General features: G+C 38.1%; 1 protein-coding gene across 1 annotated transcript; it reads right to left on the bottom strand.

The window, feature by feature from the left end:
• Positions 1–11,525: 11,525 nt before the first annotated feature.
• On the bottom strand, positions 11,526–19,900 carry KRT28 (keratin 28). Its single transcript, XM_063110273.1, has 8 exons — positions 19,451–19,900; positions 18,809–18,891; positions 18,117–18,273; positions 15,997–16,158; positions 15,792–15,917; positions 12,737–12,954; positions 12,021–12,076; positions 11,526–11,743 (listed from the first exon to the last, which is right to left on the bottom strand). Exons 1-8 carry the CDS (start codon positions 19,898–19,900, stop codon positions 11,601–11,603), a joined length of 1,395 nt encoding a protein of 464 aa, XP_062966343.1. The 3' UTR covers positions 11,526–11,600.
• Between the last annotated feature and the right edge of the window lie 1,786 nt (positions 19,901–21,686).

Below are 21,686 nucleotides of genomic sequence, written 5' to 3'. Positions count from 1 at the left end.
TAGTTACCTTGGGGTTATTTGTTATCTCTGGAATTGTTCAGGGTGGAGTATTATCAAGATTATTATAGTGATGCATTTCAAATTTAGTATGAGTAACCCTTCCTGTGTTCCAGGCTTCAGAATTATAAAATTCCTATAAGAATAAAAAAGTGTGGTAGATGAATTTCTCTTTTCCTTGTCCAAACCAACAACATTGCATTTTCTCCAGCAAGTGAAGCATCATAGTCATAGTTTTCTATCAGATACATTGAAAATAATTTCAAGACCACGGGCCGTGGTACCAGAAGAAGGAAGCCAGGTCCTAAATGAAAATTGAGGAATTAAATGGAATCTTCTTTGGAGACAGAAAGTCTTCCCTCGAACTTTATCCTTCTTGAATTGTCATTTCATCTGTACTGGTTTTCTGTCTGAGCTCTATTGCTAACCAGGTTAAGTAAGGGAATTGGTTAACCTCTCTGGGCCTTAGTTTCTTCATCTGGAAAATGAGAGGACTCGATTATGGCCTCTGTGTTCTCTTTCTATCTCGAAATGTCTCGTATTCTATTTTTAGAATACTTTTGTGCATTTTCTTCCCCCACTTTTAACCTCCTACTTATTCCTGATTTTGGTCCCACCACTTTACTGAAATTAATCTCTCAAAGGTTGCTAATCACTGCACAACTCCAACCCAACTGTTGTTTCTTCTATTTATTTTCCTGTACCCTCTTGGCCATGTTTGCTGTTGACCACCTCAGTCTGATGGAGGTTCAGACAGATCCTTTCTGAGAATTCCTTTACATCTCTGGCTTGCCTTTTCTCTCCCATTCACAGCTTCTGTGCTCTAAATTTCGTCATTTCTTGTGGTTTTCTGGTTGGCATTTAAGACTCTTCTTAACATAGGTCTTATCTCTCTGATGTTTCCATTCTTTTATTTTACTACTCCCCTCTTTCCCGCTTTGTCTTTTTCTTGGTGTTCTTTCCTCCTGGTTTGTTTTCTTCTTAAAATTAAAAATTATAAAAAATTATTTGAGCTCATTCATTTGCCAAGAACTGACATCACTTTCAATCATATAGGTTGAAAATGAAATGGGTAAAAATGTGAATTTTCTTGACCTAATAAGTGAGTTTGCAGAAAAGAAATCAAGAAAAATTTTGACAATCAAGAAATTATATTATTAAAGTATTATAATTGATTGTATTACATAGAATTATAACACCAAAAGATTTTTTTACAGTGTGTAAGTTTATGTTGTTATACATGTATCAATATTATCCCGATTGCATGTTATAAGTAATAAGATATTTTTAAAAGAAAAAGATTTATATTTTAGTATTTCTAAGTGAACTTTTTCCTGACTTTTGAACAAGGGGTCCCACATTTTTACTTTGCAATGGGTTCCACAGATTATGTAGCCATCCCCGATTGTAGAGTCCTACAGAAAAGACCTCCAAATGCAGATATTTGAGTGTTCCCCACAAAAGGAAAGTCACCACACAACCACCCTGGAATGAAATACAGACACTCACACACAGAATCTGAAAATATTTAAGGCCTTGCTCTTGAAAATGAATGGAATTTCAAAGATTACCATACATTGAAAAACACCCCAACACGAAAGACAGAGATTCAAAGAAACAACCAAAAAATAGCACTCGAGGGAAATAGAGATGATACAGGAAGCTGAAGAAAACTTTACAAAAGAAATTGCATACCCTTAGAAGTAACAAAAATATTGCATATTCAAAACGTGGGTAGAATATCATTAAAACTGAACAGTAAGTACAAGAAAGAGCCCTGAGAATGAAAAATTAACTTTCACAATAAAACTTCAATAGATGAATTGGAAAATAAATATAAAAACTCCCAAAAAGTAGAACAAAAAGGTAAAAAGATAGATAAAAGAAAATATTAGAAAATTACAGGCTTGGTCCAAGAAGAATAGCATTAAATGGTCTTCCAGAAAGAGAGAAGGAGGAAATGATTAAGAAATTATTTTATAAACATATTCTAAAGTGCTGCTCAGAACTAAAGAACCGAGCTTCTAAATTCATAGAGACCACCAAGAACCATGAACAATAAATGGAAAACAACTGCAGGGTGGCATGTCCACGGGATATTCCAGAGAACCATGGAGGAAAAGGGAACATTTAATATGTTAGGAGAAGGGGCTAGCTGGTTGCTCAGTTGTTAGAGTGCTGTGTTGATAACACCAAGGTCAAGGGTTAAGATCCCTTATTGGCAAGTGGACAAAAACCAACCAACCAACCAAACAAAAAACCAAAACAGGAGACAAAACAACACATATCCAATGATAGGGATGCCATGATTCTAATGAAGAATACCTTCAAAATGCTAACCAAAAATGATGTCCAACCTAAAATTTTCTACTTTAGCAATCACAAGGGAGGGTGAAATAAAAATATTTTCAGACATAAAAAGTCTCAAGAAATTTGCTTCCCTTGTGCACGTTGTCAGGAAGCCATTAGAAAGAAAAGCTTAAGATGATCCAGGAGGTGGGGTTGCAATGTGAGTGCATTGAGTGAATGTTCCCGAATGACAGCTGGGTAGCGGGTTTAAAAGACAAATAGCTCATCCCGAATAGAAGGATGGGAGATTCTGAAAGGGAAGTCTTTGCAGGGCTACACAAAAATGATTGCTTCATGATTTTAATTATGTAAGAAAGAGGCATGAGAGATAAGATACATAGAAAACCAGATTAATACAATATTAGAAAAATACTGCTTGCCTAAGGAAAAACAGTTGTACAAGGAAGCATAATTAGTGTAGACTCATACCACTTGACACAACAATAAACAATATTTTGTTTATAAACAACTTAGTCATAATGATGAAAATATTGAACATTGATTTACTCAAATCTTATGGTATAGCTACATAAGGAAGAAGGCGAAGGTGGGAAAGGACAAATTCTCAACTTCCTTTCTAGAGAACAATATATAATGTCTCAAATTGATAAATCAAAAAATATTGAACAAGACATACTATTTTAAAATATAGAGAAAAAGATGACAAGAAACAACTAAAAGAGGTTTAAGTGGTTGCCTGTAGAAAGCAGGACTTAAGGTGAAAGTAGATAGGGAGCAAGAGACTGTGCTGTTTTACGTTTTGGCTTTAAAGCAAAGTGCATTTATTACTTTAATAAAAAGTAAAAATCAATTTAAAAATAACCAAGGAAAAGTCCCAAAGGTACATTAGAGTTTTCATTGTAAAATTTACAAATCAAACTGATACAAAATCCAATTTAAAAACAGACTCCCGGTTTTTTTTTTTTGGTGGCTGGCTGGTGCGGGAATCTGGACCCTTGACCTTGATGTTAGAACACTGTGCTCTGCCCAACTGAGCTAACCGGTCAGCCTTGATATTTTTATGACTAGCAATTATACAAGACTAGATACTTTGAGTGTCCTTCCACCACAAAATATCCTAATGCTAGATAAATTACAGTAAATGTACTTTTAAATTCATTGCTAAGTTCAAAAGAAAATAAAGGAAGTCATAAAAAAGAAGGAACAAAAACCAAAAAGCTGAAATATGAGTGGTGAGTAAACACAGACACTCGAGCTGTCCTGGAAATATGCTCAAACCAGAAACAGATCTTCTGGTTAAGAGCCCCACTGAGGAATAAGATTTAGAGCCGACCCAGTGTCAAAACTGAACTTGAGACCCTGTTTAAAGCTGTACACTCCGAAAGCCTATATATTCAGTAGAAAAGATGAGTTAGGAAAATCTGCATGCTGGCTAAGTGGACGAACTAGAAAATCACTCTGTCACTGATGGCACTGAGTAAAAAATTCAATAATACTAATATTATTGGTATTTGATAATGACATAGAGTCATGGCCCTGCTCTTATACAGTCTTGTAATTTGAATTTATACCTGCTCAGTCTGAGAAACCCCAATCCAAGAAATTAATTTAAAATGTTTTGAGTTGGTATTGCTGCATAGTACCCAGGAGGAAGCATCTCAGTCCTGGCCCTGCAGGAGTCCCCAAGTTGAATTTCAACCAATAAGCTCATAATAAAATAAAGTAAACATGTGAAGAAACAAATAACATATGGCTAAGAGTCAACACTAACTACAGACTGTAGAATAGGACATAAAAGATCATGAGCGATAAAATTACAAGAAAGTACATACAAAAAAAGTGTGTTTTAGTGTTTAGGAAGTGAAAGAGAGAACTGAAAGTGTTGCAAATGAATAAGTGACTAAAATACTTGGAACGGGGTACTTTGTAAGAAAATGAAATTTATTGCCTACAGTTTCTGAGGCTGAGAAGTCCAAAGTCCAGAGAAAACATCTGGTGAAGGTCCTGGTGGTGATGACAGTGACCCAGAGTCTCACATGGCAGAAAATAGCAGAGTAGAGAGAGACTAACCTCTCGTGTGCTCTTCTTTTAAAGCCCTTTAAAAGAAGACCAGGTAAATTTTAAAAATTCTTCTTCTTTCCAAGAAGACCAGGTAAATTTAAAAAATAAATTAAAAATACAACTAAAATTGAAAATTTAGCTGACATATTAAACAACAGATAAGACATAACTGAGAAGAAAATAAGTAAACTGTGGGAAAGAGAAGGATATTATTCTAGGTGTGTGTGTGTGTCGAAAGAGAGAGAGAGAAAGAAAGGATTTAAACTGTGGGAGAGAGATTAAGAGATGCTGCAGATTGATTGAATTGTGTCCCCAAAGTTCATATATTAGAAGCTTAATTCCCACTGTACCTGTTGAGGGTGGGAAATCCTACTACAAATTGAAAGGTGGTGCCTTGAAGAGGTGATTAAATTGTAGGAACAGGCTACAGTGAACGGATTAATAATGGAGGTCGGGGCGTGGTTCTGAGGATTTTAAAAGAGCACATGAGAGGTTAGTCTCTTTCTGCTCTGCCACTTTTTGCCATGTGAGACCCCTGTGTCACTGCTGCCACCACCAGGACTCTCACCAGATGTGTTCCCTGAACTTTGGACTTCTCAGCCTCAGAAACTGTAGGCAATAAATTTCATTTTCTTACAAAGTACCCAGTTCCAAGTATTTTGTTATAAGCAACAGAAACAGACTAATACAGAGAAATAGATGACCCTGAAGAAGTTTCAACACACCTTTCGCTGGAATTCCCATAGGCAGAACAAAGAGAATGGGGCAGAGGATAAGAATTTTCTAGAATGAATTGGAACCATCAGCCCTCCAATGTAAGAGGCACAGAGAATTAAAATTCTGCTTCTAGTCACATCACAGTGATGCTGCAGAAGACCAAAGACAAGGAGAAGATCTTCAAGCAGCCAGAGAGAAAGCAGAGATCATCTACAAAAGAACCGCAATTACAGCATCAGTAGCTTCCCACTAGCAACAGTGGAAACCAGAAGACACTGGGATAATCTCTACAAAATACTGAGAAGAAATAATTATCAAATTAAAACTGAATATCAAGCAAAACTATCAAGAATAGGCATGAATTTCGGGAAATAATGGCAATAGTGGTAGAAATTTTGAATCCTCACATAAAAATCCTACAGAACAGTCATATCACAAAACCAAAGACCCATTCACAACATTTACAACAAACCCAAGTGGCAGTGTATCGCCATGAATCCTAACATAAAAGCTGGTGGAACAAACTACCATTAACCCAAAGACCTGCATGTTATAACACTTCTGTGGAAAGAAGAGGGATTCCAGAAGCATCTGAAGAGTTTGATTATAAGAGAATCCCAAAAGAGCCAACTGAAAATAATAGCAGGTAAAGATGGGGAGTTTTGCTCATCCAATAGGGGGTGAGTGAAAAGAGTCCTGCACAAGGTCAGAAGGGAATGGAGAAGTCTAGACCTTGTGAATTGTCAGGACTGACCAGCCATGGTTCCCTCCCAGGAGAGTACCCCACAATAAGGAGAAACTGCTGGGAGAAGGATCAGAGTTAAGCAGGATGGGATCACAGAGACAAGGAAACAGAGGGTCTAGATCCACGTGGGGGAGGGGAAGAGACAAGAAATTTCAGAAATCAGGCACCATATTTTATTTTATTTATTTATTTATTTTTTAAATTAATTTATTTTTTTAATTTTGTCGATATACATTGTGGCTGATTATTGCTCCCCATCACCAAAACCTCCCTCCCTTCTCCCTCCCCCCTCCCCCCCAACAATGTCCTTTCTGTTTGCTTGTCGTATCAACTTCAAATAATTGTGGTTGTTATATCTTCTCCCCCCGCCCCGGTTTGTGTGTGTGTGTGTGTGTGTGTGTGTGTGAATTTATATATTAATTTTTAGCTCCCACCAATAAGTGAGAACATGTGGTATTTCTCTTTCTGTGCCTGACTTGTTTCACTTAATACAATTCTCTCAAGGTCCATCCATGTTGTTGCAAATGGCAGTATTTCATTCGTTTTTATAGCTGAGTAGTATTGCATTGTGTAGATGTACCACATTTTCCGTATCCACTCATCCGATGATGGGCATTTGGGCTGGTTCCAACTCTTGGCTATTGTAAAGAGAGGCACCATATTTTTGAATCCCAGATAAAAACAAGAGCAAAAGGAGCTCCATGAAGTTAAAAAAGATATTTGGAATTATACCTCATTCTAGAGGTTAAGGAATATGAATTTCCAATAAAAAGGAGCAAAAGGAAAGGATTGAGGTAAAATCCTACAAAATGTTAATAGGCAAAAGTAAGAAAATGAGGAGCATGCCAGAAATAAAGCCCACGAAACAGATTAACATATAACCTACTATTTCAAAGTGACTTAAAATCATTAAAAATGACAGACCAAAAAAAAAAAAAAAAAAAAAAAAAAAAAAAAAACCAAACCAAAAACCAACCAACCAACCAACAAACAAAAAACCCCAACATAAACCAGAATTAGAAATACTTAGAAGCCAGGTGACAGAACTTAGGAAAGGATTAGAAGTAAAAGAAAAATCTCCCACTGAACTGAGTAAGATACAATCACAGGAAATGAGAAGTTTAAGGGAAAGCAGTCCCCAGAGAAAAGACATATTCTAGAAATACACACTCCTGAATTAAAATATTAGCTAATACAACTCAATAGTATATTAAATAAAAAATAATATCCCAAGAGAGTTATTTACAGGAAGTGAGGATGGCTTAATATTGTATGGAGCAGATAAAAATGTCATATGACAAGAGTCATATGATCATCTGAAAAGTACTAAAAGAAAACATTTGTAGTTTTGTTTATGATGTTGGTTTGATTAAAAAAACCTTTCTCAGCAGTTATAAAACTCAGAACCTATGTATGATGGAAATTTTTAAATAAATATAACAGTGAATTAAAAATTTCTGTATGATGTTCAAAAAATCAAAAGATAAATATAAATATTAAAACATTTGCAATGCCCAACAACAAGTGATAATTTACTTCCATTGTGAAAAGCCCCCACATATATTGGATGTTCACTAAAAGAAGGTATAGCAGTTTGTGATTTCCACTTTAATAACCACTCTAGAGCAGTGGCTGGATTCTTTCTCCTTCGGATGGAGACTGATTCCTTGGAAGTACCTTCAATGTAGAAACTCACTACAGCAAAAAGCAGCATGAACCTTCAAGGACTGAGGGAGAACATGCAACTATTTAAGAGAACTCCTAAAGAACTCAAGAGTCCTAGAATTCTGCAGAGCAAGGGAAAATCACACAAGGACAGATTCAAGACCCTAAAGCCTGGGAATTGGATATTTCCTTCAATCTTGCAAACTCAACAGAACTTAAAGGAAACTCATCCAGAATTTAATTTTACATCCATTCCTTTGTTGAATGGATACAACAAGGAATTTTGGCTTATTTCTTAGGCAAGATGTGGTGAATTAGAATTATTTGCTTTCCTTCTTAATCTTTTCACATCAACAGCACCCTTACCACGAAGTGAAGTGCTGTAATGGGCCTTGCCATGGAAAACAGATCACCATAAAGACAGTGTTTTCTAAAATCAATATGTTATGAGCATACCTGACAAGCAGGGCTGACTCCATGGGCATGAGACCTGTGCAGTTGCTGGAGGTCTCATGTTTAGAGGGGCTCTGTACTTGGTTTAATACTCTTCTATTGCCATCTTGAAATTCTTAGTAATTTTATCTTTGAGCCTATGTCTTGTAAGTGAATTCCGATGGGACCGTGGGGCATGTGAATGGGCAGAGGAGAATGTGAGATATGTTTGTCTGCAGTTGTCCCTTACTGCCTCAGTGGTATATAGTGTATGCAGTGCCCATGTGCACAGCATTCTGGTAGACCCATCATGTGCAAGAGTCCCAGGAGACTCAGAGTACACAGTAAGTATGTTATGTCTATGACGGAGTAAGCCAAGCTTTCCACTCAAACCAGAAGTTGCTTGGAATGTAGACAGAAGGCACCATTGTTCTAAGAAACACGCATGACCAAGGATCCCTATCATATACTTACTCGTGCTACTTTCTTGTATTAACCAACCACTTTATGCTGAAAATAATGGCATAAAAAGATAGGGCTACCCATAGTTTCTTTTCCTTTCAGTCTTTTCTTGCTCATCAGTCAGCCAAAGGTAGAAAGTGTTTGTAGGATGAGTGAATATGAAGAAATGAAATAAAAACAGTGGAGTGTGTTTTGTGCAGTGTTTCCACTGTTTGATAAGAACAAAATATATATGTATGAATGAGCTACAAAATATGAACTTTGTAATTTCAGTGATTCTACATAAAAGTTCTTATATTTGGATTTAAAACTGACATTGCATGATATAAAAATTAACAGTATATCTTCCTTTGAGAAATGCCCTATTTAGCTCCTTTGACCATTTTTTAATTGGGTTATTATTATTATTTTTTTTGCTGTAAAGTTGTTTGAGTTCCTTGTATATTCTGGATATTAATCCTTCATCAGATGTATATTTTGCAATTATTTTTTCCCACTGTGTTGGTTGTCTTTTCACTCTGTTGATTGTTTCTTTTGCTGTGCAGAAGCTTCTTAGTTTGATATAATCCCATTTGTTTATTTTTCTTTTGGTTGCCTGTGCTTTTGGGGTCATATTCATGAAGTCTTCCCCACTCCTACTTCCTGGAGTGTTCCCCCTATGTTTTCTTTAAGGAGTTTTATTGTTTCAGGTTGTATATTTAATTCTTTAATCCATTTTGAGTTGATTTTGGTATATGGTGAGAGGTATGGGTCTAGTTTCATTCTCCTACATATGAATATCCAGTTTTCCCAGCACCATTTGCTGAAGAGGAAGTCTTTTCCCCAGTGTGTAGACTTGGTGTCTTTGTCAAAGATCAGATGGCTGTAGGTGTATGGGTTGATTTCTGGGTTCTCTACGAATGGCCAACAGACACATGAAAAAATGCTCAACATCACTCAGCATTCAGAAAATGCAAATCAAAACCATTTTGAGATACCATCTCACTCTAGTTAGGATGGCCATTATCCAAAAGACTGAGAATGATAACTGCTGGTGAGGTTGTGGAGAAAAAGGAACTCTCATACACTGTTGGTGGGACTGCAAAATGGTGCAGCCTTTATGGAAAATGGTATGGAGGTTCCTCAAACAATTACAGATAGATCTACCATATGACCCAGCTATCCCACTGCTGGGAATATACGCAGAGGAATGGAAATCATCATGCTGAAGGGATACCTGTACTCCAATGTTTATTGCAGCACTATTTACAATAGCCAAGAGTTGGAACCAGCCCAAATGTAACCATCAGATGAGTGGATAAGGAAACTGTGGTATATCTACACAATGGAATACTACTCTTCTATAAAAAAGAATGAAATACTACCATTTGCAAGAACATGGATGGACTTAGAGAAAATTATATTAAGTGATACAAGTCAGGCACAGAAAGAGAAATACCACATGTTCTCATTTATTTGTGGGAGTTAAAAATAAATGAATAATTAAATATACAAACAAATAAAGCATGTGTGTGTGTCGGGGGGAAGAAGACATAACAATCACAACAATTCCTTGAACTTGTTAAGACAAGTGAACAGATATAATGTAGTGGGGGAGGGAGGGGAGAGAGGGACGGGGGAAAGAGAGGCAGGTAAAGGGACATGAAAACCAACTGTACGTATATTGAGAAGTTAAAAAAAGATATATACTCAACAGTAAAAAAAAATTAATAGTAAAATTTATGCCAATAACTTAAAATTTTAATTTTTAAAATTTAGAATGACATTAAATGGCAATAAACAAACAAACAAACACCCCCACCCACACCCCCAAACAAAACTACAAAAACGTAGGACAAGCTGAGAGTGCAACTGCAGAAGAAAGGAAAATGCTCTATATTTTAGTACCTTTAATGACACATTTTTCCTGATTTTTGAACAAGGGACCCCACATTTTCATTTTGCACTGGGTCCTGCAAATTATATAGCTGGTCCTGTACATTGTACATTTGGGAAGTTATTTCCCCATGAATTTCTAATATTTGCTTCATTTGATGACTTCTGGCTTAAGATTTTGTAAATTTCCCATTCTTCACCACTTCTTGAACTTCTACGTGACTGTTGGGTTGTTGGGTTGAATTCCTGCTCTCACTGGAGCTTTTTGTTGTAATCAGGCTGTATACTACAGAAATAAAAGAACTGCTTTTCTTTTAGGCAATTTAATATTTGTTGGGAATCCTTATCATAAATTTTGATCTAGAAAGATAGAAAGATACAGTAACCATAATGTTCATCCATCTCATGAGATTTTAAGTTCTAGAACAGGTGTTGGTGGGTTAAATCTGGCCTGCCTTGTGTTTTTGTACAGCTCACAAGCTAAGAATGGTTTTTACATTTTTACATGGTTGAAGAAAATCATAAAATAATAATGTTTTATGATGTGAAATTATTTGCAGTTAAAATTCTAGTGTCCGTAAACAAAGTTTTATTGGAACACAGTCTTGCTCACTGGTTTATCTATTTCTATGGCTGCTTTCTGCTTTAATGGCTGAGTTTAGTATTTGAAATAGAGACCATATGGCCTGCATTGCCTAAAATATTTACTATCTAGGCCTTCACAGAAAAAACTTCCAACCCCTTGTCTGGAAAAAAAGTCATTAATAGCGGGCTCATTACTGTGGATCTTTCGAGATTCTGTTTAAATGAAAAATGATATCCTGGGATGTATCCAGATCCCCACAAGAGTTTGAGATAGGTACTTGGTAAAATACCGGAATGTGCTATCTAGCAGTTAGACTTTTCAGTGACAGGAGAATTTCTGACATTTTCCAGATAACTTGCCCATGCAGACATGGTGGGATATAAAGATTATGCCTAGTGAATGTCTAATATTTAAATGCTCTGTGGTGATATTGACTATTATTTAAAACTGAAGTGAAAGGCAATTAAAATATATTCCATAAATGTCTCCCTATGAAATAGATGTAGAAAAAAATAAATCACAAATAATTATTTATTGGTCATCAGTGAATAGAAATGGGTACACATCAACTTTTTTTTATTTATTTGACAACAAATACCCAATATCCTGTAATAGTTAACTAAGAAAACAGGTATTTTTACTAAGCAACTTATCTTTAAGAGTAGAAAGTGTTTTTATTCTCCCTGACATTTAGAATAATGTAGTCGTGCAGGATCCTTTCCCAAATTATTCTTTTCTCAAAAAAGACAACTAGAAGGGAACCCTTTGTTCTGTCTTGCCATTGGTTATTTTAGATGTCTTTTCTTCAATGGACTGAACCCTCGATGAAACAACTTTACCACGCTGATCTATCTCTTCAACCACCGTCTTTACCAGTGTGGTTTTGGATAAATCTAGAAATAAAACACATGTGAATATGTACATATATATTCAACCTAAAAGATTGGACGACAAAGAATTCCATTGCTGGTTGTATTATGCACATTTTTGGTGAGAGAGTAAGTATAGATTTATATTAATAGTTTGGGATAGCTTTTTATCCACTCAAAATAATACTTTCAATTCAGAGCACTTAAGTTAAAATTACTTAAATACTGATTATAGCCACAGTGTATGACTCATTAAGGTGATAGTATTTGCTGCAATAGAAATAGAACTAGATTTTATTACCTTTAGATGAATTTCCTGAGCTTCCTGACCCAAAGCCCTTTGATTTGGAGCATGAACTGTAAAAAACAAAAAGCAGAAAAACAACAAAACAAAACAAAACAGTTTATCCTTTCATATTCCTGTTTACTATTCTTAAGAAATATTCATTGAATCAATGAACTTAAGTGAGCTTTGTATGCCAAAAACAGATCTTAGTTTTCTATAGAGGAAAATATTAAGATTTTTGTGTGCAGGAGCTGAAAATATTAAGATTTTTGTGTGCAGAAGCTGAAAATAATTAAATGTTATCTAAAGAGAGACTACGAAAAAAACCCCACCTTGTTTCCATTTGATTTTTTTTAACCCAATAATTTAAAATTTAAGGATCCTGGGGGTTTTGTATCGAGTACATTTAGCTCAGGGCAGCAGTGATATGAGGAATGAATTGAAAGAAGAATAAAAAGTTGGGTGGGAGAGTCGGGGGAGTCTTGAAATCAACAGTGATTAACATGGACAGGAAATGGGAACTTCTGCAGGACAAACTGGAGTCATCCAAGGCAGATGAGGGGACGCTGTGATGTACAGAGCAAGGAAGAGATGACAGCAGTGGCAAGAGATGGACGTGCTCTTCTACAGTGGGAATAAAAAAGAAAAGGCTTGGAGGTGTGGAAGGTAATGAGCAGTGCATGGCTGTAGTTTAAAAGACAAAAACTGAAATTTCAGGTGGTTTTCCTTACTTGCCATCTCCATCTATCAGGCGGCAGTAGGTCTCAATTTCTTTCTCCAGGTGGACCTTGATGTCGAGGAGCTGCTCGTACTCGAGTTTCTGGCCCTCGGTCTCGGTTCTGACCTGGTGCAGCTGCTCCTCCAGGGCCCCGATCTGAGCCTGGATCTGCGCCAGCTGCGTGCAGTAGTTGCCCTCGGTCTCTGTCCAGGAGCACTCCAGGGAGTGTTTCTGAGGACATCAAAGGTGCCATAACAAGGGATGAATCCACTCTGAGGACCATATAGACCAGTGTTTCTCAGCAACAGGCAGAACTGCTCCCTAAGCAGGTTTCGGAAATTTGTGAGGCTTATCACAGTCAAATGGGAAGGGGAGGAGGAGACAAGGCTGGCATTTACCTGGTGGGGGCGAAGCGTGCTGGATTACCTGACATGGGATAAATGACCCTTTTCCCACAGGACTTTTGTCTGTTCCACTGGACATTCATGATATTTAGGTAATAGTTCCTATTATGACATATGCATATACTAAAGCAATTATTTTGGGGTAGCACAATAAGAAATCAATATGGGAAAACTTATATTTTGAAATTACATATTTATTTTTGGGTCGTTTGTTGTTTTCTGTCTTATTCTGTTCCTGTCCCCACAGATCTACTCCACGACGGTTCTGAGGCCTTTTGCACTACTATTTCTTTTTCTAATCCATCTTCAATTTTCTGCCACCCCCAAAAGGCCTTTTATTAAAGCACTTGAGATAGAATGAATGCCTTAATAGGGGTAAGGTTTCAAGACAAGAGATGATATCTCATAAGACAGCACAGGTCATTATTTTGACACTGTTCTTATGAATATTTTACTTCCTCTCTTCTATTGCCGTAGTCTGTAATTTGTCTTGTCATGTGAACCCTGCTTCAATTAAGGTAATTTTCCTCCTTCCCTTATCATATATAGTCTAGGCAGTTATTACTTTTTCTCCTGATATTAGTTATTATCTGAGTGTTCACCCCCACTTCCACTCTTTCATTTTCCTTTTCTTCTTGTATGTAGCAACTCTTGATCTTACATTGTTGAAATGAAATGTTTATTAAAAGAAGATGTGAGCCTCTGTCTCTTTCATTATGTTTTCTAAGACCCAAATATTTACAGAGTAAATACATTTTATTTTAAAATACCTTCCTTTTTATTTTATTGCAGTTATAGCATTATACTTTTTAATAATTTTATTGCAGTTAAAGCATTATACTTTTTAATAATTTTGTATATTGCTTAATATATTACCTGTTGATTTCATTCTAGGAATGCAAAAAGGGAGTTATAAAATATTCATCATAACAGGCAGACATTGGGTCTAATGAAGCTGGGAACTTAAGACTGACTTAGAGCAACTGACTTAGCTGACAGGTGCATTGTGTGGAGAAGGCTGGGTTTTGTGGGAGCATTTGAGTGGAAGGTGATCAGGACGGTAACGGGGAGTGTGTGGCAACAAGTAGCAAGATGTCAGTGAGGTGTGTGCTTGGCAGTTCAAAACTTTAATTTCCCCTCTAACGAGTCCTCATAGGGTCCTCCTTTTGAAGATTGCTAATAATCTTATAAGTCAGAGGGGACAACATCTCTATTGCACAGCCTTTCACTGTGAAGCTGGTTTGTCGATGAGGACGTAGAACAGGATGAACTTGGAAGTCTGTATACTAGAGGAAGCAAACACGTGCATGTTCGTATATTCAGACTACTCCCAACTTACAAATGACTTGTGCTCTAACTATACAAAACTGAACTCATCTTAAGACAAAAGAATCTCAGGCATGGAAGTTAGGTTCTATGCCACCGTTATTCTATAATTCAGTTATGTTATGTGTTAAAGGGCTTTTTTTGTGTGTGGATCATCTTAATGAGCCCAAACTATAATACTACTGGCTGCAACGTCATTGCTTCTATGTGAAAATGCTTAAAATTCTGATCTGGGAACTCAGGAATTTATTTCCTTCAACATAGCTCACAGATAGAGGGAGGATTCACTCACAGGGCTACTGTAGTAAGAACAGGGTCCTCAGGGCTCTGGTTTCAGGGAAGAAGGGAATGTGGAAGAGAGGAGGGTTCCAGGAGCCCAAAGTGGCAGGGAGGGTCTCGGTACAGCTAGCAGCAGTGATGAAGGAAATAGAGACATACTGGTTAAGCTGGGGTCAGTCAGTGGTAAAAACAAGGCTTCCAGATAAATACCACATAGCAAGAAAGCACTGCACCTTTTTAGGGTGTCTAAATCAAAAGAACCTTCCTATTGTTTTGAGCCTAATCCTTCTCGGCTCCCTGCACTCATTTGTATATTAAATGTTCTTTTTGTGTGTTACAACCTGGTGTCCTCAAGGAGCATGAAACCTCTTGTGAGGACAGGAAATCCTTAGGCCATGTGTGTGCCTTAATTCTCAAAATCAGGCCTTTTGGGTGCTCCCAGCTCACACCCAGAAGGGAAGCTGCTTTTAGTCCTGAGCTGTCTCCATGGTAAGCTTTGAAGTAATCCAGGTGTGCTAAACTGTGCGGAGGTGGCTGTATGCCCCACTGTATGGGTTGTGTCCTCTGGGGTGGAACCGCTGCCCTGGACACTGGGGATGAAGAGACTGACAGTGTCCCTGTGGAGTTTATGTGTACCCTCTCTTCCTCTGCCTGGTGAGAAGCACAAGGTGACTTTTCACACGTCTTCATCAATATTAGGAGATGTTGGTGTGACCTAGCTCAGCCCCCTGTGGTCGCGTGACCGTAGACTTGCCACTTGATTTTTCAGGTGGAGCCACACTGCTGCGGCTTGCTCTGCGGTGCTGACACGGACTACCCTAAGGAAGGAACTATGTGGAATGTTGGTTATTTGCCTGAAACGAGCACGGAGCACCGGCCAGGAAGGAAATCCTCCGTGATGTCAAGGAGGAGGAAAACTCCTGTCTCTCCGAGTCTCTCTGGGTCTGTCTTTCCTGCTCTCTTCCACTCTCTCTGTTAAGTACTTGCAGGGAAAGCTATACAACAGGGAAGATGAGAAGGGTTTCTCTTTGGCTTTGCAGAACCGCAAATCTCACCTACCGTTGCCAGGCGGGACTGCAGTTCAATCTCCAAGGTCTGCAAGGTGCGCTTCATCTCGGTCAGCTCGTTCCTGGCGGAGGTGGCCGCGCCGGCGTCGCTGGAGATCTGCTGCTGCAGAGTGGCGCTCTGCAAGGAGGCGCGGAGGGGTTAGACGGGATCGGTACCTGCCACGGTGCGGTGCACAGGCTGGCGGGGGGCACCTCACCTTTTCGTTGAACCAGGCCTCGGCGTCCCTGCGGTTCTGCTCGGCCAGGGCCTCGTACTCGGCTCGCATGTTGTTGAGCAGAACCGTGAGGTCCACGCCGGGGGCCGCGTTCATCTCCACGTTCACGTTGCCTCCAGCCGCGCACTGTAGAACCTGCATCTCCTGGAGGGAAACACGAGTGTGACTCTAGGGGCATTGCATGTTCACACGCAGTCCGAGAAGAGTTTTCAAAGGTGATACTCTGCGTCTCGGTTGTGATCAATTGTATGTTGTGTGGCACAAAAAATTGTAATTGACTTATTCCATCCATGTTCATGCCAATTACCTAATTATTTAATTAGTTATTTGCTCATTAGAACCACCACCACCACCACCACCAGAAACAGTTACAGCAAGCAAGAGAAGTTTTCTATTCTTTTGAATAAGATGGGGCTATAAAGACCAGAGAGTTATTCAACGCATAGTTATTTACTAAATGTCAGTTGATGAGAATAGAGCAGTGGAAAAAACAAATAAAAATCCCTTCCCCCATGAGCTTTTATCTTAGGGACCACAGCTATCATTTATTGCGTGATTAGTCGATGTCAGGCACTGTTCCAAACACGTTACATAGATTAACTCATTCAAGCCTTTTAACATCTCTTGTGTGGTAGGTGCTATTACTAGATTGGGAAACTGAGACACAGACAGGTAAAGGAACACGCTTCAATTACGTGGTACTGGAAAGGGCAGGGATTTGAATGTGGGCTTTGAACGTGGCACTGTGGTTCCAGAGCGTCTGCTGTCAGCAGCTACACCCCACAGCCTTTCTGTTCTGGGATATACCCGGGTCAAATAGTTAACCTGTCTGACCACGTCACAGAAGGGATTTGTGGACAAATAAGCGTATCAATGACCTGACTTTATTTCTTTAGATAGCTGATCTTTTTTCATTTTAATAGCTTTTGAGCAATTGGTATCTCTGCTTTCTTAAACTTCTCTTTTTCTGAGCCCAGATCAGTGACTTTCCACGGTCCACCAAGAGTGAACGATTTACGTCGCCCAAGGAATCTTAAGTAAGATTCATGTGAAGAAAAATTCTTGCTGCTACAAAAGTTTGAAAATTGAATTGCTCGGCGTTACCGCTAGGGGCACTGGTCACAGGGAGTAAATACCACACTCTCAGGGGAAGTTGAGATGTGAGTGGCTTTTTGCCTTTACTCTCAGCGCATTCAAAGCTACCTTCTTGTAGTTGGTGCATCTTCTTTCAGGGGGACAGTGAATCGTGCTGTGATCCCTGCCTTACCCTGCATGCCCCCCGCCGGCTGCGCTGCTGAGGTTGCCGTTTCTTCCCTTCTTTCCCTGGGCCTGTTTCCCTTCTTGACATTCTCTCCAAGCAGGACGGCTCTTCACTCTCCAGCTGGGACTCTCTGGTGGGCTGACTCCGCAGCGCTCTGCTGAGACTCTTCCCTCTCTAATTTCTTTTCTGTTTTAATTTTTTTCTTTTCTAATTTTCTTTTTCTTTCCCTTTTCCATAATTTTCTCATTTGGGGGAAGGAGATCTTTTGTTTTAGCCTATTCAAACCAAAAATCAGGTACTTCCTGTCACAGGGTGTTTTATAAAATTTGCAATTACTTTTGGGACAATCTCCCCCCCACCCCCTCCACGGGATTGAAGCTGCCTGGTATTCCGTGTCAAATAATGGGTTTATGATTATGCAGGGTTCAACATTAAAGTTAACCCAGGCTCATTAAGTGGAGAAAAACATCAAATCTTTTCCTAGTCAGAGAGCTCTTTTGTGACACGATTGACCTCAAAATAGACCTATATGAATGAAAGAAATAATCTAGTAGAAAGAAAGATGATTGTATTCATGCAAAAGTAATCCATTATTTTCAAATGCATAGACCATTGTATCGGCCTAAGAATGGAAAAATACCGATCAAATTATTAATATTTATTACCTTGGGGATAGGATTAGAAGGGCAGAGTGGGAGAAATGAAATTTTTTCTTTATATCCTTTGACATAAATGAATCATTGCAATCAGCATGAATAACTACTGTAATGTTTACTCCTCCTCTCCCAAGTATTTAAGACGTACAGAATTGTGATTTGACAAGAAGTAAAGCTTCTCCTACCTCTTCGTGGTTCTTCTTGAGATACGTTATTTCCTCACTCAGGGACTCATACTGCAGCTCCTGGTCGGTCCTGCACAGGGTCAGCTCATCCAGGACTCGCCGTAATCCGTGGATGTCTGCCTCTACGTTTTGGTGAACGGCAAGCTCGTTTTCATACCTTGGGGGTCATTTAAATAAGTTTTAGTGCAAGTTAGTCTATCTCAAGAAATGGAAAAATAAAACCAATTGATTTAAACTGAAAATTAGAAATTGAATTAGGATTCTAAATATTATAAAAATATACAAAGAAAGCCCTCCCCCATTTCCCCCACTGAGTTCTATGCAGGATAATTGTCAGTTATTTTTATCACAAATCCCAGTAGCATATGTCAATTAATTAAAAATATGCAATTTTAGAATTTTATCTTAGTTAATATTTTTACTTAGTCAACAAATACTTACTGAGCATTTACTGTGTTTGGCACTCTTCTAGAATTCTAGACAGGCTTAGAAATGCATTGATATTTTCTCCCAATAATGTAATAAAAATGTATAAATTGTAAATCTAGTTGATTGTAGTATTACAACCTAAATAAGTTGCTTTCTGCAATCTTTTAGATTATAGTTTATTCTACTTGGGATAAAACTGAAATTTTATTTAACAAATTAAATAGAAAACTTTTTCTAGAGCTTAATTATTTTCTATCACTTACTTTAGCCGGAAATCATCGACAGCCAGTCTAGCATTATCAATCTGCAGAATGACATTAGCATTGGCAGTAGTAGTAGAGATAATCTAGAAGAAATCAAAAGGGCAAACACAGCAAATAAGTTTGCTTTTATAACTTATTCTTTAAGAAAATAAAAAGTGATACACCATTAATCTTTTGCATAAAAATCTTACTTCCTATGTAATAATGAAAATACTTAAAATTTAATTTTTAAAAATTAGAGATATAGTTTTATGTATCCTCATTTAGTTATTTAACTTTCAGAATGTAATTTTTTCTTATCTCTGAATATATTTCAGAATAAGCAATGAGACTAATAACGTTTTAACTACATTGAAATCTGTGAATCCTAGTGCTTATTTTAGACTTTTTTTTTTGGCAACTGATTGGCATAGGGATCAAAACCTACACCTTGGTGTTATCAGCACCATGCTCTAACCAACTGAGCTCACTGGCCAGCCCCTGTCTATTTTTGAGTAATAGGAAAAATTATTTATCAAAATGCATAATAAATAAATGCATGCAAGTTACAGATAACAGTCATGAAGAGTTTCTTGTATGTCTTTTGCCAGGTATTTCTTAGTTTTAAATACTTTAAATAGTTCCAAATTTGTGATTTCTCACCTTATTCTTAAGATCTTCAATTGTTAGGTGATATCTGCTATAGTCATGATCAAGTCCACGGCAAGATCCAGGTCCATATTTTTCATACCATCCCTTGATTTTTCTCTCTAATTCAGCATTCGCCTCCTCCAGAGCTCGCACGTTATCCAGGTAGGATGCCAAGCGATCATTAAGATTTTGCATGGTTACCTTCTCATTCCCAGAGAGGAGTCCCCCTTCACTTCCAGCAAAGCCAAGACAAACAGCATTTCCAAGGGCACTACCAGCATGGCTCCCACTGGGAACATTGACCAAGCCCCCTCCCAAGGCACAGGAAAATCCACTTCCAGCAACAGAGCTTCCACGTGCATTGCTGCCTGCAAAGCCTGAGCTTCCATTGGGTGGTCTGACAGATCCAGTTCCAGACCGTAAACAGACATGCCTGGATCCACCAGCAAACTGGAGAGACATAGTGTTATGAGAAACACTTGCTTTGTCTGTAGGTAGCTGTAATATCAAAGAAGAACAGAATATCATGTGCCATAGGTTTCTTTGGGCTTTTATATACGATTACTGGGGTGTTTCTATTTGAGTTGTGTATGCCAAAAGAAAAATGGCATCATTTAGATTAGCATAAAATTATGTATAATTGGGTGATTTAAAAAAATAATTAATGTCTGACATCCCTGGGTATTGCTTCGGGATATTTGTTATCTTAAGTATAATAGGGTTTGTTTTATATTAGGTTGATTATTTTAACTTCTAATTTTGAGTGAGTAATCCTTTGCTTTCATCCAGACCCTAGAAATATAGCATCAATGTCTGGCACAGGGTATTATCAGATTTTAAAAGTTAAGTAAAATTACGATAGGGTACCATCAGGTAGGGTCTCAATTACCACTGAGGTGTATAAAAGACTATTAATTATAGAAACAGACATTTTATCCAATTAGAGCAAAAAACCCCGTGTTATTTAAGAAGATATGCTCCTGGTAACTTCTCTGTTGTTACCATGATTATTACATCTATTTGTTACCTTGAACAGTGACACAAATATTGACTTATTCCTTTACTTAAAATGTATGACTACTATGGCTAGTGCTCTATGCTAAATGCAAAAATGAAAGACATGGTTTTAAATAAATGTAGAAATTGAAAAAGATATGATTGCAATCTTTAAGAAATCTACTGTCAGTTCCAGACAGGGCTGGATCACGTGTAGCCTTCTGTGCTAGTCTAAAGAGTTTGGAATAAATCCTCAGTAAAAAACAAGGGACAACATAATCAGGTTGAAATGAAACAAGAAGGCCAATTACAAGGTTAGAACAATTGTCCATGTGGGAAGGAAGAAGGCACTGGGGATGGAGAAAAGGTGGAGTTGAGAGGATATGGTAATTGATTAAATTTGGAGAGTAAGGAAGAAGGTAATGGAGATAGGGAAAATAGGAGGGGGAAGATACTGAGTTTAGTTGTGGACAAACTGGATTTGAGGGGTTGGTGGAATGTCCCAGATGAAGATGATTCACAGGAAGTGCGAATGTTTAGAATAAGTCAACCAAACTGTGAAAATACCCGACTAGCAATGATTAAAGGCATTATCAGGAAGAACTGAGGGTCCAGCTCTCATTTGTCATGACATTCAACTGCATATTTGAAAGTAGTCCTAGTGCAGGAATAGAGAGGGTGGTGATCAGACTGAAGTGGGTTTTGAGATTTCAAGACAAGTTCAGAAGAAGGAAAAAGTGGCAAAGAAGTTTCTGGTGCTCTAGACAAAACCATTGAGGTAATGGACCATATGATCACATAGAAAGAAAAAAGCAAAACCAGAGGAACAGATAGATAAAGGAAAAAAACCAGAGATTGAGTGATTGGGCATCTTTATGAGGCGATGGAGCAGGCAGAATGTGAGGAGGAGATTGGGAAAGGGAGATGGATTTAATTTGGATAGTCGCAACCGGAGTTTAGAGTTTTCAAGTAGGTACAGTCCCAGGTGTTGGAAAAGTCCAGAGAATAGATATGGGTGGGCCCAACAGTCACTGGAATAAAAGGTCAGTGGTGGATAGATCTGAAAGTCGTTGGAGTAAGAGGTCAGGAACTATTAGATTATGATGTTAAATGGGTCATTCATATAGGTTTGGAGTCTCTTGTGAGGGCAGGCAATGGGAGAGAAGTGGACTGTAAGCCAGGTACCAACGTCCTTGGATGATGGGATGGGGGAAGTTGTATGGTGAGGGGCAACTGGATGGCATTTGCCTCA

The sequence above is a fragment of the Cynocephalus volans genome, chromosome 10 (assembly GCF_027409185.1).
Source record: "Cynocephalus volans isolate mCynVol1 chromosome 10, mCynVol1.pri, whole genome shotgun sequence".
Taxonomy (NCBI): domain Eukaryota; kingdom Metazoa; phylum Chordata; class Mammalia; order Dermoptera; family Cynocephalidae; genus Cynocephalus; species Cynocephalus volans.
This window is presented reverse-complemented; position numbering and strand designations above follow the sequence as displayed.